Source organism: Antedon mediterranea, chromosome 2, assembly GCF_964355755.1.
Source record: "Antedon mediterranea chromosome 2, ecAntMedi1.1, whole genome shotgun sequence".
Classification (NCBI taxonomy): Eukaryota; Metazoa; Echinodermata; class Crinoidea; order Comatulida; family Antedonidae; genus Antedon; species Antedon mediterranea.
The window spans coordinates 9,523,183-9,548,854 of NC_092671.1; the positions used below are offsets into that span (position 1 = coordinate 9,523,183).

General features: G+C 32.9%; 2 protein-coding genes across 4 annotated transcripts; both read right to left on the reverse strand.

Annotated features, from left to right (window-relative positions):
* Positions 1-116: 116 nt before the first annotated feature.
* Positions 117-25,154, reverse strand: LOC140040315 (uncharacterized). 3 transcript variants are annotated; one of them, XM_072086155.1, is made up of 4 exons: positions 25,077-25,154; positions 3,757-6,969; positions 2,724-3,508; positions 117-2,358 (listed from the first exon to the last, which is right to left on the reverse strand). In XM_072086155.1, exons 2-4 carry the CDS (start codon positions 6,779-6,781, stop codon positions 1,372-1,374), a joined length of 4,797 nt encoding a protein of 1,598 aa, XP_071942256.1. In that variant the 5' UTR covers positions 6,782-6,969; positions 25,077-25,154; the 3' UTR covers positions 117-1,371. The 3 variants fall into 3 exon arrangements, with proteins under 3 accessions (XP_071942256.1, XP_071942257.1, XP_071942258.1); XM_072086156.1 differs by lacking the exon at positions 25,077-25,154 and adding an exon at positions 8,079-8,368; XM_072086157.1 differs by lacking the exon at positions 25,077-25,154 and adding an exon at positions 7,743-7,764.
* On the reverse strand, positions 19,214-22,423 carry LOC140039255 (uncharacterized). The gene is made up of 2 exons (XM_072084858.1): positions 20,875-22,423; positions 19,214-19,281 (listed from the first exon to the last, which is right to left on the reverse strand). Exons 1-2 carry the CDS (start codon positions 22,421-22,423, stop codon positions 19,214-19,216), a joined length of 1,617 nt encoding a protein of 538 aa, XP_071940959.1.
* Positions 25,155-25,672: the final 518 nt, after the last annotated feature.

Genomic DNA, 25,672 nt, shown 5'->3' on the forward strand with positions numbered 1-25,672 from the left:
ATTTAAAATAACAAAACAATAAAGCATTTTGTGATCAACTGAATTTAATTCAATGGTAAAACAAATATATATTTTTTCTTTAATAATCAACAACACAATATAGTTTGTGACGTCGGATATAGTTTTTAGTTTGTAAAGATCAACTCAACATGCTAAATAACAATTATATACATCAATAAAATTAAAATCTACTTTTTCTACATGTATAAAATACAAAATTGCACATATAAACAAATCGTTATCAAACGAAAGTAGCGCCTATATAAAAATATTTTGATACTATCAACACTGAAGATATAAAATTATAAACTTCTTTTCGATCAGATTTTCCAGCCTGAAAACAATTAACTGTGATAAAATAAAACAACACACATTGGTAAATTTGGTATTAAAACACTTGATATTATATAATTTCCTTATTAAATGTAGGCCATACATGTTAACTTAGAAAGCCCAGTAAAAATAAATGAATAATCCATTTAGATCCAAACTTAAATGTTAATATTTATATTTGAATTTTTCGTAGTAAAAAAATTTTTTTCAGCTTCAACAGTTTTCTGTGAAATTTCTATAAAAAGTCTTTCAAATAACAAGACAAATCCTTGAACAGTTTGGTCAGAGAGTAATAATTCACACAATTGGCGATGATTTCATCATGGTGTTAAATATATGTTGGTATAGCATAAACCATTATTATCGGTATTGTATTACATCTTTAAAATGTGCATAAACTCCCTTTAATATTAGTTATGATTATATATAAATCTGCAGAATATACGTGTTATAATGATATAATATATAGTTTACTATGTTGCATGGAATGTAAAATTCAATATCTTAACATAACATTCATTTTAAACTTTTGGCATAACATATACAGCTACTGTACATGTATGATGTCTCTTTCACATTGCCTTAATGTTTACACACCGCGGCATTAACACAGAAGTTTTGTATGGTGTGCGTCCCAGGGTTTTCCTAGGTGATTTAAAAGAGGTATGAGTTTATATGTTAAGAATGCCAGAAATATTATAATTTATTTATATTGTTATATGTATAAAAATAAACATGTCGTATATTAATTGTATAAACAAAAATATCCTGTCTTCTCTGTAAAATTAAAGTTTATGCTAAAGCATCATAATATAAGATCATGATCTCAGCCAAAGCATTTTGAAATGATGAATCAACCATCGATCAACTTTTTCAAATGATACCCTTTTTTAAGAGGTAGGCCTGTAGTATTAAAGTCAAGTCATAATTTCTGAATACATAGCTTTCAAAGCTAGCTAGACATTTTGAATGTATAATGTTATTATTTTATACTGTATATCAAAAACGAATATATATAATTATTTATTTTTCATAAATTTAGGAGTTCAACAATTTGAAACTATTTTTCAACAAGTTTAAGTCAATGTTACTTAGAAACTGGCAATGTAATTGATCAGCCATAGAGAAGCTTTTACTATTTCCTAGAATCTCGTTGATCTTCTGTTCTGCGATGTAATTCACCATCTTGGCACATTCCTCTGCATGCCATTTAGTGAGATACCCATCAAGGGCATTGTCTGACTCGGCTGCAACAAGGTCCTCCACAGAAGGACCCCACAACAGCAGCTGCAGGAATCCGATACTCTGTCTAGCACTTAATCGATCATTAGGATTTTTTCTCAGAAGCTCACCAGCAAGTTTCTGTAGCCCTAAAGAGTATCTGGATTTCTTTGGAATCTTTGGAAAATCGCTTGGCTTGTAGTCTCTTATAATAAGATTTGTTTTCACACTAAATGGATTCGGCTCGTGAAGCATTTTATATATCAGTATTCCAACATCGAACTCATTTGTCTTATTGACAATACTAGGTGACAGAAGTGTGTCATTAACACGTTCCGATTCATCTCTTTCGGCAAGATTAAGATAGTCCACTACCAAATAATTGCCACCACCAGGAAGACCAGAGTCAATAAGAAGCAAGTTCTCCATCTTGACGGTTGAAAGACTAATGTTGTTATTTTCAAGATGCTGCAAGCCAGAAAAGAGCTGCAAAAGAACAGTTATAATTTCACCTTCATACTGTTCAGGCAAGAAATTATGCTTCTCTTTTGAATAACTAACCAATTTTGAAACACTACTGACTGGCTGAACTGCCAAAGCTACTAATAAACTTTCTGACATCTCTTCTGATTGGTCGGCAGGCTCCGGACATTTTGATGGCGATGGTTTTGGTCTAATCAGTTTGTTTGGTACAGAAGACTTGGAAGCTGAACAGACGTTGATGATATGAGGATGAGGAAGAAGTAGTTGTATTGACATGATGAAACTATACAGTGGATCCACCGTTTCAGGATCAGTGAACATCTGAAGTATGGAAAGTAAATAATAGTAAGAAATAGAATTAAATCATGTATTGAAAAAAAACGAAAATAAATCTCTTTCTAGTATGACATGATGTGGGATTTGTCGACTTGGAACTGTAAGCAACTCAACTGCGTCTACATAAAGTGCTCCGAGCAACTGTCCTAAAGTCAAGGCAGCAGACACGACTAGTTTATGATCAAACACTGTGGTTCCTTTTTAACTTAGAATCATGGCGCCCACATTCGACATGAGTGTGATTACGCAAATAGTTTCTTTTAGTTGAGTTGCTCTGAGTTCTACATATATTTACAAGTAAATTCATTTTTGACAGTTAATAGAGTAATAGCTCTGAACAATAAACCTACCATTAAAGTGAAGTGCTTGTCTTTATTTGCAATTAATTCAGCTGGATAGAACCTTGCTTCAGAGCTGGTAAAACATGGATGATCACTGGTCAATTTAAAATCCCTTAAAACCACTTGGTCTAACCTCGGACAGCTTTCATGACTGTTCTGCCATGCTGATGAAATCTTTGACAATGTCAACATGTTTCTGTTATTGATCTTGGCAAAAAAAGGATCTAGTGGATTCAGACCATTTGATATCGGAGAAGATTCGGATTCCTCTGACAATGTTCTTAGTGGACTGGTACCTTGATCAACCATTAGCTTTTGATTACGTGGAGTTGGCATTGGTTTTAATCTTGAAGGAATATCTGCGTCAGACAATAATTCATCAACATTTGCATACACGTTTTCAGTACTTTCTTGGGATTTCTCTTTATTTGTTGTTCCTGGGTCTAGAACTCTGACAGGTCTTTTGGGAGTTTTATTGTCGCCACTGTTATGGTTATCTTCAAGGTTCTTCATTGCTGATTTTAAAGGAGTAACTGGTCGGAAACTTGATGCTGAAGCACTATTGCTTCGTTTTCGTGGCAGAGGTTGTGGCCTATCAGCTTCATCTTGAGAACTCTGATTAGGGGATGATTTGTCCCAATTTTCCTGGGAGAGGCAATTTTCTTGAGGAAGTTGTGGAGCCATACGCTTTTTAGTGTTCTCTAATTGGGAAGGTAAATTCTCAAAAGCGGTTGTTCTATTTCTAAATCTTCTTGAAGGTTTTGTTGGCACTGGGAGTCCATTCCGTATTGGTCCTGCGGAAAATAAAAGAATTATATTTATTTATAATAATATATGTTTAATGAAGTGGTGGGATGGGAAAACTATTTGTACTACAGTATATTGACCAATGTAGAGGTCATAGTGGGGGCATGACCATTATAAAAGAGAGATGCAATTTGCTTCACATCTAATTGATAAGACCAAAATAAAGGAATGGTTAGTATTATATGAAATGAACTGTTCTTTTTAGTTCAAAGACATGAAGAATACTTAATCTTACCCCAGTTTTCATAATCATCCATTGATCGATCCTTGATGCTGCTACTGACAGAGGTAAATGAATGTGCCTTCTGGAGCTTAGCTGGCAATTTCTTCTTCCTTGTTTTAAATTCATCCAGTAACAATTGATCACTCTGTAAAACATCCGGTGGGCCTGGAGCTTTACGTTTGCTAAAGTTATTTGTTAATCGAGGCAAAGGCGGAGCATCAATTGGTGTGTTTGCATTAATATAAAACGTAGACAGACCATGTTCGGTAGCTACTGCAGAATAATCAACGTGGCTACTTTCAATAACTGGAATTGGCTCGCCTTTATAAGCTTTAATTACTTCTAGTTTCTTCAAATTTTCTTCATGAGATACCGCTGCAATTTCATCCTCAGTCATATGTTTGTTCAATAACCAATCAGTTACACCTTTTGAATTAAATTCCCTTTCAGGACTACCATCTTCTTTTCTTCTAGAACGATTCTTTCGCCATGGTAGCTTGGACCATTTACCTTTACTTTCTCTAGTTACCGTAGGCTGTATTGAATCAATGGCATCAACTGGCAGAGTTATGGGTCTTTGTGGACTGGTAGTTGTACTTGGAGGTAAACCACTACGAGGTGGTGAATATGATGCTAGAACATCACTAACAGGATCTATTGGTTTCTTTTCAATAGATTTGTCATTAGGAGATTGGTCTAGACGATTCAGTACTGGTGCAGGTCTTTTTTTGCCATCCGTGTTCCTTTCTGGAGTCTTATCCCGAATTTTAGGGGCTTTAGTATTAACTGGTAATGTCTTGGATTTTGGTGATGAATGTGAATGACTTCCATTTTGTTTTGGAGGAGTCACTTTTCTACCAACTTCAAATGTTTTTATATTAGACTTTGGTATGTTCACTGGTTGCGAACTTTTCCTTTCTATATTCTGGTGAGGAGGAGGAGGTGGTGGTATTTTTGGCATTGTATCAGTAAAATTCTCTACCTCTTTAACATTATTCAAAGAAAGTGATCTTCTTGATTTACTTTCTGGTGGAGGAGGTGGTGGAGCATTTCTCTTCTGTCTCAATTTAACTGGAGTTTCTCTGTTGTTTTCTGGATCCTCATCACTAAAATTGAAATTGTTAACAGAATTTTTGTTCTGAACAGGACTGTTTGATGTAGGATGAGTGATAGATCTCTTTCTAGAACATGAATCTACCTTTTTATTATTCACTTTGACTTCTGCAGATTTTCTTGAACGATACTGCTTTTTAAATCCACTGCTCTCTCCACTACTGGAAGTACTTTTTGACATATCTGAAAAATCAGATTCTGGAACAGAATCATAATTATGAACATTGTGTTCAGTATCAGTTGAAGTACAGCTACTGCTCCTCATAGGTTGTAGATACTCTTCATTTGGAGATTTAAATTCATTTTGTGTTGTACTGGAAGACGAAATCCTTTTAGAAGACTCACCTCCAGCATTTGAACCAATGTAAATTGGAACTCTATACAAGGATGAGTCCGAGTTTCTCTTTGCTGACTTTGGCAAGGCCTGTATTTCGTGATGAAGAATTGTTGGCAAGGTTGGTGAGTCATCAGCAGGTTCTTCATATTCTGGTTCATCTCCAGACGTCTGTCTGCCAAACTTCTTTTCCTTTACTGTATATGTTGAATCTACCAACGTAATCTTTTGTTGAAACTGTCTATGACCATTTTGAACATTTCTGTCAACCTTCTGGTAACCTTGCTTGTGTGATGTTCCCGGAACATCAGTGACAACATATGGTGCACATTCTTGAACTTCAAGATCAACAACTCTGTAAGGTTGTACATTTGAAGATGAGGTACTGAAACTACTTCCACTGGAATGCAATGATAAATTAGACAATGTGGAAGAATTTATAGAGACTCTGCTATCACATGGTGGTGGTGGCGGTGACTCTGTGTATCGAGACACTGAGCCATCAGCAGATATAATTTTTATTTCCCTTGAAGAAGACATATGGTTATTGTTTGTGGAGTTGTTACTATTTTCATGAATATTCATCCCAAAATATATTTCGGAACTTATTTGACTTCCTTTTACTTTTTTGTTTTGTGAGATATTTCCAGAGTTAATATCACCATTTAATAAAACCACATCGATTTCCTCAACCTTCTGTTCAGGTTCATACATTTCTGGATCTGAATCATGTCGTTCTGATAAATCTGCAATTGTCGGTCGCTTATGGTCTCTACCAATGTTTCTAGGAAGCGTATCATGTTTTTCTATATTAAAAGCAGAGTGAGCAGCATTTGAAAGCAGTTGCGATTGTAAATCAGATTTTGCAGCAATAATTTCCTTTTTTCGTTTTAAATCAGTGTCCTTAGAATTTACTATTCCATCAGGTGAAGTCACATTTTCCGATGATGTGCTTGCAGATTCTTCTTCTTGTTTGTTCTCCTCTTTCAAAAATTTATTTACTCTTTTTAAACTTTTTCCAATACGCTGAAATTCAAGACTTGAATTTTCTTCTGGGCATGTGGAATTAGAATCATCACTTAATGTCAGACGACAAACCTCTTTTTTAGTAGGTGATATGGTTCCATTTTCCGGAACTGAATCAGCTCTACGAATTCTTGGAGTAAATTTTCCATTAGTCTTTACCTCAGCACCTTTAGTAACATGAGTTTGACGTTTTAAGCGTGAACTTGATTTTTCTTTAACCAGTGGTGGAGTTTTTTCTTTCTTGCTACTACGTCCATTTAAGTATGTTTCAGCATCATTTTGAAAACCATTTGCACTTGTAAAACCATTTTCATGTGATTCATTCACTTGGATATTGTTTACTGAAAAGGGTGTTAACTTGTTTACGATGGTTTTTTTAGGCGCTGTATCATTATTATCTCCAGTTTGTAGCTCAATTATCTTAACGTTAACTGGTTCCAATGTCTGGCTGATGATTGAGTGTTGCGAAAGTGGTTTGAAGCACTTAGCACAATAGTTATGCTTAAATTGGTGTTGTACGTAGTCCTTGCAAGCAATATTGGTAATCTTAATTTCCTCCTTCATATTTTCTATCCTGTCATTACCTGCTTAGTTTACAAATCTCTTCCATTGTTTAATTCGCAAGAATTACTTCCTTCAAAATACACAATGATTGTTAAGACTCTGACGCTCACTCGTGATAAGATGACAACTCCAGGCTTCCTGAAATACTTTAACGACTTCTTGTTTTTATTGCCTAGATAATATTCGTCCTGTGGGAATAAAACAAAATCTGTAAGTAATGGTGAAACAAAGCTAGTATATTAAAAGCATTAAACCTTTGAGAGAAACAATTAATAACCAAAGAAAACAAATTATTTAATCATTTACTTTTAGACAGAAAGAAAAAGACCGAAGAAGACTGCATCGTTTTTTAATCTAATAAAAAATCAATATTTTTCTGAGAATCAATTGCTGAACAGGAAAGATAAGTCATGACTGAATTGTAAAGACTTTCAGTAAAATCACCTGAGCACTAAATAACACTAACACATACTGTACTGCATTATTCAGTAAAATTATACATATACAAGAATATTTAGCGTTAAGACATAAACAAATAGGCCTGGATAAAAAAATGGATAAAAGATCAATTTACTGTATGATATTTAGTAGAAATGTTGTATAGTATCAGTATCAACATGACTAAAAAACAAACATAAATAATAGAAAATACAATCAATTTTGATTATTAAACAAAAACTTTGCTATTTAAGACATTTAGGTTTAGAGTCTAGAGTGTAAATTAAATTTAAACTATAGGCGATATACTGTAGTACATTACTGTAGATATTCAATTCAATTCAATTCAAAGTAACATTTATTTTCTTCAAAATAAAACAGTCAACAAAATGGTGTAAAGAAAGGTAATATGATTGAAGAAGGCATGATCAAAAAAGCAAAAAGCTTGTGACAGACATGCCTAAACAAAGATTAGATAAAAACAACACGTCATAATAATAATTATTAATGAAAATATTAATACTTTGATACCCAAGCCTATATTTAAATTAAATAAATTTCAACGTTATGAACAAATACTCATATAAATGTAGTACTAGAGCTCTTGTAACTGTGTTTATAAGGAACTACCGACATAAAAGTTAGTCACATGCTTATTAATATTAAGCACCACCAATAAGCACCGGAGACTTAACATAATACCATATCTGAACTTAATACTACCACACTATAATGTCTGTAGATATATCCTGCTGTCACACACATGCTGAAATGAATCACAGCAAATCTAACCATAGTGGAAAAAAAATAAACTTTTATTTATTAAATCTAAAATATTAAATAATATAATAATATTTACCTGTCTATACATTAAACACCATGTCCTTACAGTGGCAATACCAAAATGAAAGCAAAACTTATGAGTCTTATAATTACAGATTACACAATTCACTTTACACTATTGATGCTCACTGGACTATGAAGGTGCTCAAACTGAATTTTTGTATTCTATTCTCGCCCCCATAATGATTCATATACAGTAATTGGGAAAGTCCCTGCTTAATCATGCTTGCAGTTATTTTCTTATACATTGAACTTCGACCCTGAAAAGATCAAGCTGAATCAACAAGATGATGACATGCCACATTATCCTTTATTAGGATTTATATTGATTGGTCAATGACACTACTGTAAAACATCTATAGCAAAAACAAATATTAGTTTCAGTAGTGTATTAAAGTGTATTATTAATCAATTTTGCATTGTTGTTTGAGAATAAAGAAAAACTGAGAGAAATGTCATTTTATTATCGAAAAAAAAGGAAAACCAAATTTAATGGTAAAGTAATTTTGTTTATTATATTTAAATATATGCAAATGAAAAACATTTTACCAGGAAAATGTATGTTCTTCCTAAATTGTTAACATACTATGGTACACAATAGTTGAACAGCTCTAGCAAAAGAAAGTTATGCAGGATTATAGTCCAATGATTGTTTGATGGGCTGTGACATATCAACAACTGATAATGAAGTCATAGCCACTCAATTGACTATTATTTTTAATTAATAATTATAAAAAGAATATATATAAAGAATATATATATATATATATTTAGTACTGTCTAGATACATTTTATTTTTTAAATTATTTGTTGGCAAACATACAAAACATCATGCAATTAAATTTTCCAGTGACGTATTTAATGGTATTAGTAGCGTAATATATAGGTACTGTCCAAACAGATTTATCTATTATCTTATACCCTCCTCCTGGTTTGGTTAATGGGGGAAATTCCCTTTTGAGCTCAGTGAAAAGAAATCCTCTAAAATTGTTTGTTTGTTATATTATTGTATCAATAAATACATTTCTATGACAACTAAAAGTTTATTATCTGACAACATTGACAGGGAACTACAATATAAATCCAGCATACTACATTGTTGAATGTAAGGAAAACCAAAGCGATAGTAAACTGGTTTATTTTTGGCATTTAAAATCAATGTATGACCAGATATATTTTGCCAATTACGGTCTGTTCAATAGCTGATTCAAGCTCATAATTATTAGGCCTCCATTTTTAATATCTAATATTTAAAAGTGTTTAATTATTCATTTATATAATAAAATGTATTTGCCTCTGCAGTACAGTATCCCGGATATTTAAAAGAATTAGCTAGGTAGACAAATATTTACCCAATAAACAGGGCTAAAGATAATATATATAACCTTTTACCATATTTTGACAATGACAGTGAAAAATTAATATTACATAATAAGTAAAAGAGGGGCGACCAGTTAATGGAGGATTTACATTATGTGCATTTCCCAAAACAATATTTTGTCATTCTTTATCTCATATCCTTTCCTTAAAAATGCATAGTAACCTTAAATAAAGAAATATTGACGAACTACATCGAACGAAAACAAATCCTTGAACTAAACAATATGAACTCACAGGAATAGAAGGTGTTTGGATTGTTGGAAACCATTTAAATGCAGAAACAATTGGTTCTTTAAAATTTACTTATTGACTTTTTAATTGCAGAACAGTATAACATTACCAGAAAAAAAATGTTTATTTTATACTCATCTGATACTAGCAGATAACTTATATAAGCTAAGTCTGATTCGAGATTTAGGAAGTCGAAAGTGTTAAAGAGTTAAAACACTGGCGCTAGGTCAGGATTGAACCCTGGATTCCAAATTTTGCAGAATTGCTGAATAAATAAAAATGTTATTTTTGATTATATATTCAAATAAATAGTTACTATGTTTAAAAATGAATGTTGACAGAAACTGCATGTTTAGTAAAAGCGCATATAAATTTGGTTGGTGAATAGAAATAACAAAGAAGTCCTGCCTAAAATTTGTTTATAATCTCCTATGAATGGTATGTGGATTTTCTTGGCTATACAAACAACCAACATGTTAAGGTTTTTTGTTTGAGAAGTATTTGTTTTTAATAGTTCACTTCAAACAAATTCCCATCTGTAAAAGTCAGAGAGAGATATGGCGTAACAAATGCTTTGTCATTCTTAAGTCTTGTTTTTAGTCTTTTTAAATGTCAGTCAGGAAAAAACCACATGTTGACATCAGCCAAAGAACAGATCACAGATGTTTAAACAACAGTACAGGGCTGTACGCAAGATTTTATTTGGGTTGGTGCGGATTAATTTATTTTGGACCATTTTCATAATGTAATGTATAATACACTACAGATTTATTTTAAGACCCTATACCTTTTGCAATTTGGCGCACCCGTCTGAGTACGGCCCTGCAGTAGTAGGCCTAGATATGGTGCATTTTGAAAGAATTGAAAAGGTAGTACAGTTGAACAGCACAGACTTTTTCTGGTCAACATTTAACTAGTAACAAAGTCTATTGTGAACAGGGGTCGTCCGGGTTAAACAACTTCCACTTGTCAAGTTAAACACTAACCTTGGATCTGTAAAATTAACAAGACTATACCGTTTACTATACAGTTGTATAGTTTTGCAAAGTCACAATATCTCACGCGAGTTTGAACATTATTATACTGCCATTAAATATTATATGTAATGGTAACATATTATATTGCAAATAATAATTCAATGCAAGGAAAAAAAATTGTATGTAAAATATATCAAACCATTAAAAGAAATGGTCAAGCAAGCATAATTCCTGTTTTAATATGCTAAATTATTTTTCTTTAAATTGACTGACAGCACCTACTCGCAATTATAGTGTACATTAGTGCAATTGTGACTTGTGCTGGATGAAATATACATTGCCTAGACCAATTGATAAATGGGCAAAGAGAAGATAAACAAATACAGTAGGCCTACAGAACAAAATAATTGCATGTTACGAAACATGGCTCAAAACACTACATCACTGTACATCTCTACAGGTTTTGCAAGATACTGGAAGTGGATAGTCCCTTGAAACCATGGCGGCCTTCTTTATGTTACCACTGAGTTTAATCAGCTATCTAAATAAGATAGATTAGTTACCATGGAAACTATAAACATAATGAATATATATCCAGTTAAAATCAATACTATGTTCAGAAATAAAGAGTAAACATGATTTGAGTGCAGTGACCTAAACAAAAGTGAAAAACAAAAATGTTGTATAAATTAGTTTGATTAAACTCAGAGAAGGGAACAGAAGTACACTGGCTTATTAAATAATAACACCTTTATATTGCTAATTGTAGGTACAAATCACTCATCTTTAATATTTGACATAGATATCTGACATAATAAACTATTATTTTAAGTTTTACACAGTACAGTATAAACAAATTGTGTTTGTATTCATAGTCCATTGGGTTTTATACAATTCTTCAACATAAAGTCGTCATCTATTGTGCATCAACATTGACAATAAAAACATCTAAATTCATTGGTCTGCAGAGAGCTTACAAACAAGACTATTAGCGTTTAGATCTTCACCGAGATATTGATTTTTCTATGTGTGTATACTTTTCTGGAAATAAAAGGCTATTCAATGAAGTCTATGAATATAAAATTGACATTTAAAACTTGAAGGAAATAAAAAGGAACACTCGTCTCATACTTACAGTATTAAGCTCTGTCTACACTATCAAACTAGTGTGATGTTCCTAAATATGGTAGTGATATGCCCAGAAATATGGTAGTACCGGTAGTGATATGACATCATCATGTCCATATACGGGCACATCACATTTATTTGTCACATAAAGTTTGATAGTGTAGACAGAGCTTGAGACTTGTTGCGCCATTACCCATGGTTTCCTGGTGACATATTTGCCAAATTGATTAAATAAATTAACAAAATTACTGCCAAAAAAAATTACAATCTAATCTTACCAGTTCTCAGTGGAGAAAATCCCGTTTAAATGTGATTTATTACAATGGTTATTACATGGTAATTACTACTAAGTCTATATCCCTAAAGTTATTAACCTACTGTATTATAAAGTCAAACACAACATTACCTGCAATAGACATATACACTTCCTTTTACCAAACAGGAAGATAAGGTGTACATTTTTAAATTCAACAGATAGGAAATTACATATTTTACAATGGTAACAATATAATTTTTTTTTGCTAATACAAGAAGATACGATGTACCATGTCCGTACTGTGATGACGTACCACCTGTGTGGAAGATACTGTTAGTTAGTTCCTTATATGGAAGTAAAATAATCATGAAGTGTTAAACCTAACAATAGGATGTTGTAGTAATTAAAAATGTCCTGTTTTCAATACAGTATACAACAAATATTCCTTTCTAATGTTCCACATTTTAATTTAAACTTTAAGCAAGGCAATGAAAAACTCAAATACAATTTTGAGAAAGACCAAGAACTTGGTGGATAACTAAACATTTTTAATTTTATAGAAAGTATTGCACAAAAATTTGTTTATAGTTTTAAAGGTGTAATTATTGAAATAATAATTTCTAAAAAAGTTTCCTTTATTTATTCAATCAAAATTTTTTGATATTTAGTTATACTGTAGATAAATAGTTGTAGATAAAACGTGGAATATATTTATATCAAAGTGTTCAGTAAACGACAGATTATTAGGGCTTCACCTTGATGAATTCTTTTTCCTTAATTCCTTCCCATACACATCTTCCTTCCGTGCATTGATCACGACAATTACTTTTGGCATTTCATCAAATCTATGCAATAATTACATTCACATATCACGGTTAATAATTTCATAAACCTGATATTTGTCTCTAGTTCAAGGTTTCATAAAAATTATAATACTTTTGGTGATTTTGGGGGGATGACCGCTCTGCAACTGGTCAGGAAATGATCACTAGTCTATGGCTGTAAAATTATGATGGCTCTACTGTACGGAAATAAAATGATGGACACAAGGTCACTTTTTAAATGAACTATATAAATATAATTATGGTAGTGATGACGAGCACGATTCTATTTAACAACTAGTTGATAGATAGCTGAGCAAACTCATAATATGAAAATATAGCCAAAATATCCAAAGATGTTACATACTGTAAGCTGTCTAGTCAAAAATTCCAATACAATCGAAGGTAAAAACATGCACAAATAATATAGCAATGCTTCCACCTATGGCTGATGCAAATCAGCCAATATCATAGATTAAAGGATTTTGATACAGCCAGTCTACAGTAATACATCTAATCTTTGACATTTATGTAGCTATACAGTATAGCTATACATTTACATTTTTTTAATTCATAAATAAAATCAATACACGGGTATAATTCTGTAAAAATAGTAAATCTTTTACCACATATGCCACTGAAATTATTATTTTTTTCTGTAATATTAAAAGCTGTTGGATGCATGCATTATTCTTGTCGTGCACAAGTTCAAAAATGATAAAAATCAATCAAAAATGATAAAAATCAATCAAAAATGACAAAAATTCCAGTGGGTTTAATTTAACAGGAAATGGTGTTTGACAGTAAATAGAAGCCTTGAACTTCATTATGGCTGATTTATGTTCATTTCCTATTTGGGAACGCACCCTCCCTAGCTTATATTTGTCAGACCCCTAGAAAACGTTCAAATGTTTGGTCCACTGTTGATATACATCAACGATAATATTTCCTGGTAATATCCCTGGATCCATATCCTGTGCAGATCGAAACATCAGTTTATACATATAGAGATTTCTACAACTACAACTACAGAATTTACTGAAAAGAGATAATGGAAAGATGTACAGTAGGATGCTATCCAAAAGTTGCATTAAATGGTAAAACATAAGAAACGTCAACACTACCGTACACTGTTGCAGCATACAAATTTACCATGTAAAAAATGTTAAATTAATCTCCCTGAATTAACTGTGTATACACTAATTTAGCGTAAACAACCAGCTACACAAAAGATTTGAAATTTGATACTAAATACCAAATTTACCAGTACTATTTCATATTATTGTTCCTAGTTTACTGTAGATCAAACTCATCTAAAAAGCCCAACACAAAGTCTCCACCTTTCACTGTATATTAGGCCCTGCAGTAAATGGCGCATCAACATCAAAATTTTCGCAGCATTCTATACTAAAACAGGTACATTGGTTGATATTTCACTGTTATGACATGTGCAACTATATTTAAATATTCAACAGTTGCACACTGGAATCAAGCCAATATCTGTTAGAAGTTATTATGCTTGCCTCAATGGGCCAAGGATGAAAGATTCACTGAATTCCTAGGTGCATTCAGTATCTGTTTAACACACCTTATTTCTTAACATTTATTTATAGCATAATAAAGTATAAATTACTTTTGTTTATAGCATAATGAAGTATAAATTGTGACAAGTGCCATAAGATAAGAGATGACAGTACAGTAATAACAATTTAATGCTTTGTGCACTCCTTACAAGCGTACGAGCATAATGGTTATTTACTTAGATGCGATTATACATGTATTATAATGGTGTACTTAAATGCAAATACATATAATAAATACACTTGACTTGGTATCTGTTTTTATTTGGTGTATATCTGTTACCTAAAATATCATGGTAAATCTCGAGACAGAAATAATGAGGTTTAATATTGAAAACGGAAGGAAGTAGAGAAAGCTAGCAGGAGGTACATATACACAATCTTTATTATTATTATTTTGCAATACTCTGAACTATTTAGGTTCAATTGAGCCATTGTATGCAAAAATAATTCCTGCTGTATTATGGAAGATAACAATGGAAAATTCAAACAACAACTTTGGTCTAAAAATAAGATGGAAAGATAGCCAAGTTATGATACGTAATAAACACAAGTTTAAATATATATTTATTGTCTAAAGTACTTTCACTTGCACTGACGAAGGGCTACTGTAGTGTTGCCCAAAAGCTCTGCAGATATTTCTAGCTGTTTTGTGTTTTGATTTAGCTTTTTGCTTATTTTATTTTGTATCTCCATTTTATTTTGTAGATCCAGCCACTGATACCCACAGCATTGTCATTTTGCCAGTAATTTGCCTTTTTAAACTTTCAAAGAGTGTCATTGAGATACCATATTTGTCACTTAAAATTAAATCTCATATTCCATGGTAACCCTAAAAACCATTAAAAAATGCAAGTATTCATGGATTTTGTCATCCTAATTGGCATGATTAAACTGGATTAATAGGTATATCCTTTTATCTTTAATCATAAACCTAAAGATTCTTACTATTGTTAAGTAGGCCTACAGTATTAACCAACAGGAACCCTTCTATGGCTACAAATATTGTGTTTGTATAATCTACAGGAGCTTTTTTTGTTTAAATAAAAATGGGAAACAATTGAAACTCTGGAAATCCAAATTGTATCTGATAATACTTTTGATAGATAAAAAGAAATGGCATACATTGGAATAAAATGTGCATCTTTAGATACAGTATTGTTTTTGTATATAGTCAGACAGAATTTTGCAGCAATAACCATTTCTGAATTGAGTACGGTATTATAATATACAGTATAATATTACTTTGCTCTATCTAGCTCTAAAGATTGAAATTATAATCCTCTTACCTACAAATATTGCAGTCTATTTCGTGCCTAGCTTACCTGGATAAACCGACATTGGCCAGGCTTCATTCAATCTAATATTCCTGGAATAAATTATTGCCACAATTTCAGTATGAAAACATGAAGATGATATACTATTTATTAATACAGTACAAAATTTAAATACTGGTTTATGTCAAGATGGATAGTATTGACTCATTGCCTTCAACTTTGTGTCAATATTTATGCAAAAGCTAGCTTGGAATGAGTAATTTCTGTCGTTATTGTTCCTAGCATTGAGCTCTTCTTTCCGTAGACAAGATGTCTTTCGTGTCGCTATCTAGTCTTCGATCATCAACACATGGTTGTTTTTATAATTCAAGACGTTTTGAATAATAAAATTCATAGTATTATATTAATTACATATAAATAATTTATAAATTAAAAGACATCTTTTGAACTTGTAGTTATTGTAAGCTTCATTTGATTTATATTAATTGACTTGTAAATTCCAGGCACATCGTGTTAAGATGGATATGAATTATGACAAGTTTAATTATTAAAAAAAGCTATTTCTAAACTGATTTATTTAGCCAATTTCAACAGTTTTAAACCTCCACATTTGGGAGTCACAATTTTTAACATCACAGTTCTTTATAATGCGATACTCGATTCACATTGTAATAAACACAAATGAAACAACATATAATTGTTACATGGATAGATATCTCCAAGATATCCTTACTGATTTACAGTGCTTTCACACACACACACACACACAAACTGTAAAAACGCGTACATGCTCAGATATCAGGACTGTGAAAAGATGCTGACTTGTTCCAGATTTTACATCAATGCAACAAAGAAATGCTTTCACACTACTACGAAGGTACTTTAAACATTTTTTGTAGATCGGGAGTTAAAGTATAAAAGTATAAAAAATGTTAAACTGTACAGATTATAAAACCTTTTCCACAGTAGTTCATCATAATAGTATCTACAGTCATACAATGTATATTACAAACTAATAAAAACGTTTTTTCTCTATGTTCACACCTACCTTATTAAATATCAAAATTAGACCCCAAACTGCACTGTGTACCACCCTGTGATGTTTCTCAGCGGGCGCAAAATTAAAACTATGGCTTTTGAACCACATGCCAATAGATCAATACTTTATTCTTCTGAATATTGGAAAAACTGCATGTAACTATTATACTTGGTATAACGAATGGACAAAGAGACCATGGATTGATTTTTACACAGCACACAGATGGAGTTGTCGTGAACGTCAATATCTCTAATATACAGGTTAATAACAGGGACATAATTGTCATAGTGCTCAGTATGTGTAAACTGACCTTATCGCTATTAAATTAATAATGTTAAATAAAAGATATTTTTGTAATTCCTGTTTTAATCATAATTATAATTATAAATGAAAATAATTATTTTGCTGATTTTTATTAGAATTTCTTTATGAATATTAAAACTAAAATAAACATATTGTTATATTTTCATCTTAATCATCACAATGATGTGGTAATAATCAATGTATTGATGGTTTTATGGTTTGTTAATGACATGAAATCTACCAGACACTGTCATAGGAAAATGAAACAAGACTATGATTATAAAGGATTCTCAAGTCCCACATAACATCCGTAAATACAGGGAAATTTAGTCAAAGTACAGACATGTACAGGAATGGATATGCATACTATGGAAAGACATACAAATTTATGGGAATCCCCGGTAAAACACAATTATTGACAAATCAAAGACCAACAGGCCACAAAAACCTCATCTTTCATGATCTTACAAGATGTTGTTTTTGGTTAGTATCACAAATCCTTAGGGGGAAAATATGGAGAAATATAGCCAAAACAGGAGGTGTTAATAGCTGGCACACAGTAAACTGTAATTCAGGGAAAATGATTGTTCAGTATAAGTTCCAGGGTATGAAAGTTGTATAACAGTACAGTACTTAACTTGCATCTTTGACATAATTTTGCAAGCCATAGAGAGATAAAATACAGTGAGCATAGACCCTCATCATCTGGAATTTCTAAAGCTGCAATCAAACTATGCCTGTATTTACATATACATTTACTTTTTAGAAATATAAAAAAGGAACATTTCACAAAGGTTTTATAAATAGTGCATGCTTAATAAATTAAATAAAAGAATAATAAATTCAATTAAAAACAAAGGGATGCATAATTGTTTGGCCTTCAAAACCTATTGTGTACAGTATACAAGTGAAAACGACCAATAAAAATAAGTAGTGTAAAAATGCATGCTTATTACATAAAATTGAAGAGGCTTGTTGAGTTTTTCAAGTTCTCATCAAAATGGTTTAAGTTTTTATAAAGGCAATTATTAACAGATGGGCAATTTACAAATAAAAGTCTACAGTGAGACTGAATGTCTTTTATATGACAGTGAGTAATGTCTCAACACTTCATGTTAATGAATGATGAGAATGATTATTATAAATATTAACGATATTGCACATAAGTTTATGCATACAGTGTGACAGGATTAAATAGATTGATTGATATGAAATGATATATTGATATACAACAAACATGTACTGTACTTAAAGCAAGTAATGAATTAATTAACGAGGATACATACAAAACTACAGGTATATTTTCAAACACTGATTATCAAAAACTCATTCAACTTTTAAGATGCCTTTTCACAATCGTTTTTTTTAGGTGATTTCAAAATCCTTGGGTACAATTATTTGGTAAAATTTCCCCTTTACATTACCTTCAAATACTGTATGTAAACAGTTTATACAGCAGGTAGTACAAATAGGGGCAATATATTAAGTTGTTTGTATTTTTTTTTTATTGCTACGCCAACAAAATACTGTAGTGATATTATACATTCGATATATTAATTACAATTCTTCACAAAAATGTACAGGTACTATCATGACAGCAGTTCGCATTGGCGTATTAATGCAGGGGGAAAAGGCTAGGTAGCAAGTACTCCTGGGGGTAGTTGCTTTGGGGCTGCTCATGCTGGGCCTCTTAAAATTTGGGTTTAGCCAGTGAGCGCTCATAGCAGTTATGTCACTGAGCAGAATATACCCTTTAAGCTAGGATTCTAGTACAGTACTATAATACAGAATTTTGCTACAAGAAGCACTGGTTACAATATGTTCTGATTTATTATTTACAAAATTCATAATGCAATAACAAGATTATGATTTATTCTACAGTAATTAATTTATTAAACAACAATCAAATGCATTGATAAATAATTATGTTTTCCTCCATGGTTATTGTACCATGGAGGATGATACTCTATCTAATTATGTCACCCACTGGAAATGAACTAGAACTGTGAGAAGATCTATTGAAATCCCATCCTGTTTTAAGCATGTGACACTGTTTATGAGCTTAGTCCCATTGGTATCCAGAATCTAGAGAGGCTTTTAGTGGAATGCCCAAGTCCCATGGGCATTTTTGAGCTGGTAAAGTGGCCCAGATTTAACTGTTAAGAGTTTTCATGAATCACGTTTCTATACTTATGCCTCTTGTAATAGGTTTTTAAGTTGTTGTAAGCTGTTTAAAGCAAAAACTATAATAGAACTAAAAGATAGTAATATACCATGGGTTTGTTAATTTAGTAGGCCAAATGTTACTTACTCAAATATAGACACCTCCTTTCACTATACCACCAACATATTATTTAAAAACCGTTTGGATTCGTTGTAGACATGGGGTTAAAAAGTCACACACCGCCTAAAATTACTCATCTAAACTAACATGTACTGTACCTTTTAGTTTTAGATATTGTACAATACTACATAAAACTAACCATCTAGAAGTCAGCATTAATAAGTTGATATCATTTGATAAACTTGTATGGTAAACTTACCAGACATTACTAACCTCTATCCTATATAATTTTTATTAATAATTAATGAATGCCTACCGTGTACCAGTATGAGTCATGTAAATAATATTGAAGATAAACGGATGTAAAACTGCACCATTTTCCGCCAATCTATATAACATTATACAGATATATAGATGACAAATTTCGTTTTTGTAAAAGCACAAGTTAACGGAGTACTTACTCGAACGTTTCGATCTCTATCAGAGATCCTTCTCAACTGACTGCGGAGTGTTAATGCAGCTTGGTCATTCTTGACGTCATCTGTTGATGACGTTGTACGCCTCTGGTTGTAGGTTGGAGGTTGTGCGGGGCTCGGCCAGGTGATGTGTCTATCAAATCATTGTACAAATGCGAGAGTTCGTGGGCTCCAGTGTCCCGGTTCATGGTCTTCTCTTTATTTCTCCTTATATGTAATGATTCTCTAATCTGTCTGTCTTTGCGTTTAGGCTCTTTGGTTAAGATGGTAGCCTCCCAGTTCGGTACATGATTGTGTTTTATGACATGTTCTGTAATGGCAGATTTGTGTATGATCGAAGATGTGGATGTTCTGGAGGCCCTAGTCATTACTCCCCCCGTGTTTGTTGTAACATCTTTTTTGTGATCATTAATTCGTGTTTGTAATGCCCTCCCTGTTTCCCCAATGTAAACTTGTGGACAGTTGCGGCAGGTGACTTCGTAGATTACTCCACATGTATCCATCTTCTCGATTTTATCTTTTGGGTGGACGAGGCTATTCTTGATTTTATTTTGGGGTAGGAAATAGGTTCCGACATTGTGATAGGAGAGAGTGCGTCGTATTCTTTCTGCCATTCCTTTTACATAGGGGATTCCTATGCTACCTCGCATCTTGATCTTTTCCTTCTGTGGTTCGTGTCCTTTGTTCTTTTTTCTTTTTCGGTTTTCCATAACTCTCTGGAAGGACCACTCTGGATACTGGCAGTTGTGTAACGCTTTCTTGATGTTATCCATCTCAACTTTCCTCAAATCCATATCTCCCACTACCTTCTCAGCTCTGTCCACAAGCGTGTTTATAAGCCCCAGTTTGTGTTCGAGTGGATGATGTGAGTTGAAATGTAAATATTGGTCTGTGTGAGTGGGCTTCCGATAGACTGAGGTGGTAACTGTTCCATTGTCATTGAGTGTGATGAGCATGTCCAGGAAAGGTATTGTGTTGTTTGTCATCGATTCTGTGGTGAACTTGATATTGTCAGTTATATCGATGTTATTAAGATGTGTGTTAAATGTATGTACTGTACCTATGGGGATGATAGCTAATACATCATCAACGTATCGTTTCCAATACACAGGCTTGATGTTAGTGGGTGCCGTGTTTATGGCTTGATGTTCGAGCCACTCTAGATACAAGTTCGCCAATATAGGACTTATTGGGCTTCCCATAGCAATGCCTTGTATTTGCCTATAAATGTTACCATTGAACGAGAAATAGGTTTTGTTCACAATTAAACCGAGGAGCTCCATTATGTCTGTCACATGTAGTTTAGTTCTATCCAGAAGTGTCGGATCTGTTGTTAGGCGATTTTCGACAACTTTGAGGGCCTCTTCTACTGGTGTTTTTGTAAACAGAGATACTACGTCAAACGAGACAAATGTTTCACTTGGTTTGACTATTATTTCTTTTAGTTCACTCGCCAACTCTCCTGAGTAAGTTACATGATGTTCTGTGTTTCCGACAAGCGGACCCAGGATTTTGGTGAGGAATTGTGCAACGGTGTAAAAAACGGTGTTGATGTTATCTACTATAGGTCTTAATGGCCAATTTGGTTTATGTATCTTCGGAAGACAATACAACCTAGGTACAATTTCAGCCGTGGGAAACAGCCATTCTTTCTCTCTGTAGTTGATTTTCTTTTCTTTGAACAACCTGCCTATGATGTTGACCACTTTTCGTTTATAGTTTTGTGTTGGATTACGTTTTAGCAGTTCGTAAACATTAGTGTCGCTCACCATGGTTCCCACTTTATCTTTGTAATCATTAGTATTTAGGATGACAGTAGATCTACCTTTATCCGCTGGGAGAATAAGAATAGATTTATCTTTCTTCAAGTTGTTTATGGCCTTTCGTTCTTTGGGGGTTAAATTTGAAGGTGGTAGAGTGGTAGATTTTACAATAGCTACAATTTTACTGCGAACGGTGTCTTGTTCTTCCAGGGGGACGAGATCAGCCGCTTTTTCAGCCGCTACTATGAGATCGTCAATGGGCATGGATCGTGGGCTCGCCGCATAGTTCAATTCCCTTTGTAATGCTGATATTTCGTCCTCACTAACCAACTTACTAGACAGATTTACCACCCATTTTTCTCTTAAGATCTTACCGGATAAATCCTGTTCTTGATGTAAATCTCTAGCTGCGTTTTCTGCTTTGTTTTTCCACCACAACAGTTTGTTTTGTTGTCGTGATCGGCATTTTAAGAATTCCGCTTCACACACTTTGTTTACGTGATTACATACATTGGTGATGTCCCCTCCGTTGGGAATTAGCGATACGATTTCCTCATTTAAATCTTTCTTTTTGCCTTCTAACTGTGTGATTTTGTTGGTGGTGATTCTTATTCTCTCACGTAAAAGCTGTCTTTCTGCATGTTTTATTATTTCCTCTGCTTTAGACGATTTGATCGGTCGATATAATTTCAGGCTCGGAGGGGTAATGTCCAACCGCTTACAATGAAGGGAGAATACCCGGTGATTTCTCTGCCGTGAAATTTTCTTCGCGATATTTTCCTGTTTGCGTACGATGTTGATGGTTTCTTGACCATATTTTTCTCTTAAATCTTGAAAGAATTTCATTTAGCTTCGATTTTGTATAGATGACAAATTTCGTTTTTGTAAAAGCACAAGTTAACGGAGTACTTACTCGAACGTTTCGATCTCTATCAGAGATCCTTCTCAACTGACTGCGGAGTGTTAATGCAGCTTGGTCATTCTTGACGTCATCTGTTGATGACGTTGTACGCCTCTGGTTGTAGGTACAACCAGAGGCGTACAACGTCATCAACAGATGACGTCAAGAATGACCAAGCTGCATTAACACTCCGCAGTCAGTTGAGAAGGATCTCTGATAGAGATCGAAACGTTCGAGTAAGTACTCCGTTAACTTGTGCTTTTACAAAAACGAAATTTGTCATCTATACAAAATCGAAGCTAAATGAAATTCTTTCAAGATATACAGATATAGTTGGCATATCCAAAAATAATTGTCACAAATTGTAAACTGCTTAATAACTTGAAAAAATTGAATATTTGTAATGACATACTGTATAATTGTCAACAAAAATAAAAATAATTGACAATGGTGATAACATATGGAGATCTTAAACAGCACTTTGTGAGATCAATAATATTGAATAAAACCATAAATAATAAACCTTATCATTTGATAGATGATTGTAAATAAAAATGGAATTTATTAGTTACCCTTGCATGGCCTACAATACATCAAATATCCCAATTTTTCTCGGTTGGTTTAGTAGATATATAAAACTACCTTGTAGTTTTATATATAATGATGATGATAATTATTGTTGCTATTAACCCTATTCAAGTTGGCTTCTTTAAAAACTCTCTTGCACTTGTGAAACGTTCAATATTTTAATATGTAACTAGTATTGTTTTTTTTGTTTTTTTTATGTTAAAAGTAAGTAATACTAAAACATTGGTGAGTCATTATCAAAGATGAGGAAGTATAGTTTATTTGATATTCTAAAACAGAGCAATTAGACATAAACTTGTAATCAAAGTAAATTGTGGATGTTCTATTATTAATTCATGGCTAACAAATTAATAACTAGGTTACAGATCAATTATACTGTAATAATGATATACAACAAATTGGTAACTTAGCCTTCTATTAATTTTCATACAGCCTTCAATCCCTTTATAATCTTTTAAGACTTATATCATCATTCATTTCATCCATTAACACCCATAATATTCTAAAGCTCTTTCTACACTATCAGACTTTATGTTACAAAAAAATGTGATGTGCCCATATATGGACATGATGATGTCATATTAGTACCATATTAAAGCATACCACTACCATATTTCGGCACATCACACTTTTTTTGTCGGACCAGTTTGATAGTGTAGACAGAGCTTTAGCTTGTACTTCTTTTTATTGGCCTAATTTTGTTTGGTTAAATATTGAAATTATAAACTGTTATTCCCCGGATGAACCACCGGGCCACTGTAGCTTTAGATTCAAACTACACTATCAATATCATTGAACTGGTTTGACGACAAAATGTCATGTTCCCATAATGGTAGTGATATGCCCAAATATGGGCAAGACACAACTTTGAGCTGATTACTACCGTAGCTGCATTATGGGAGTATGTTTCCAAAAAAATGACTGGGGTAATGATGTTCAGCACTTAGAGGTTTCACAACATTAGGGCGGCCCTATATAAATCCAGGATATTATTATTATAGTGATATTATTATATGTCCATTAATTTCACATTTTTTTGTCACATAAAATGTGATAGTGTAGACAGAGCTTAAGACCATGTGCTGTTGAATAAGAATAAAAATGATAGTTTAATTGTCCGACACTGACACAACTGATAACTTGGCCAAGACATGGCAGCTTTTTGTTTTTGGCATTGTACAATTTTTATTTCAAATTGCAATCCCATCCACTGTGACAATCATCATGTTTCCGTGTTATTGAATCCCTTGCATTTGAGAACATTAACATACAATAATAGAAGAGGACTAAGGTTAAAAGGTGATAATGGGTCAACAATAGACCTGGAAATAAAATAACAAACATAATAAATCCAATATAGATATATATATTGGATAGCCATCAGTCAGAGAGTTTTGAGTTCAACTTTATTTACATGACTACTTAAATTAAGTTGAGGATGGGAAGGATGGGGAGAGGGGAAAGGGATGAGTGAAGATGCTAGACAATATTTTTTTATGGACCCACTCCGGTACCACAAGTTAGTATTTTCTTCATGTAGGCCTAGGCTAACTTTTTAGATCGGTAAATGCAGGGAGTTGTAAGGTAAATGTATTATTACTATTAATAATAAAAGTTTGAACATGAACGAAATATATGGTTTAGCCCTAATAATAAATTAGAGTGTGAAGTGTGAACTAACTACTTAATTTTTGTTGTTTTAATGAATCCAGCAAACCTGTAAAAAAACAAGATCATTTCAAAGTCAAGCCCAGGCCGCTACTATCGACTGCCAGGATTAAGTAAGCCAACTAAACCTTCACTTGACCACCAAGTCTCGGAAAGGCAAATTCACCTGTGCGCAGGCCCCCATCGATTCCGCTCTCTGATAATCCCACTACTCACTCAGCTCAGCCTGGGCTGACTGGATCACCCATATCCATTCATGTAAAACGATAAGGAATCACAACTCCTACTCGGTATTATAATTAAAACAATACGCTACTTTATATTATAGCTGTTCGGCCTTACCTTTAGTTCACGATATTCTTCTTCAGAATAAGAAATGAAACATCAGACATCTACTACCAACCACCCACCTCGTTGTTGCTTAACGACTGTTTACTTGTCTGCTAAAAAAGTAAGTAGAAGTATTCATTGATGATTGGCCAGCTGATCAATGTTATTATCACGTGAACAAATAAGCATGGTACAGTACTTATCTAATGTAGATCTCAATATTCTTTTGGCAATATAGTTCAGCAATATATTATTACACTACATACATTAAATAGCACATAATATTCAAATACAAATTGTATAGACTATAAACTAACAATTTGTGGGTTTTTGTCTTATCAATTAAGCCTTTGTTTGAGCATGGCATATGAGGGCGGATGTCATTGAAAATGTTCTCCTTTGAACAATATTTTTTTTATGAAACCAGTGCACTACGTATTCGAAAAATCGATAAGGTGTTTGTAAATCAAATGAAACATTACATTCTTTTTTTTTCGTTGTAGATGGATTAATTTTTATTATTAGTTAAAAATAGGATGAGAACAACAAAGAGCGTCAGTTCGCGTTCTGCCTGTGAGAACATAGTAACATATAATAAAAATATTATA

Coding starts and splice junctions, on each gene's coding strand:
- LOC140040315 (XM_072086155.1), bottom strand. CDS start 6,781: ATGAAGGAGGAAATTAAGATTACCAATATTGCTTGCAAGGACTACGTA. Junction 3,509..3,756: donor GGATGATTATGAAAACTGGG/GTAAGATTAAGT, acceptor TATTTTCCGCAG/GACCAATACGGAATGGACTC. Junction 2,359..2,723: donor ACAAGCACTTCACTTTAATG/GTAGGTTTATTG, acceptor TCCATACTTCAG/ATGTTCACTGATCCTGAAAC.
- LOC140039255 (XM_072084858.1), bottom strand. CDS start 22,423: ATGAAATTCTTTCAAGATTTAAGAGAAAAATATGGTCAAGAAACCATC. Junction 19,282..20,874: donor ATTAGCTATCATCCCCATAG/GTACAGTACATA, acceptor TGCTTTAAACAG/CTTACAACAACTTAAAAACC.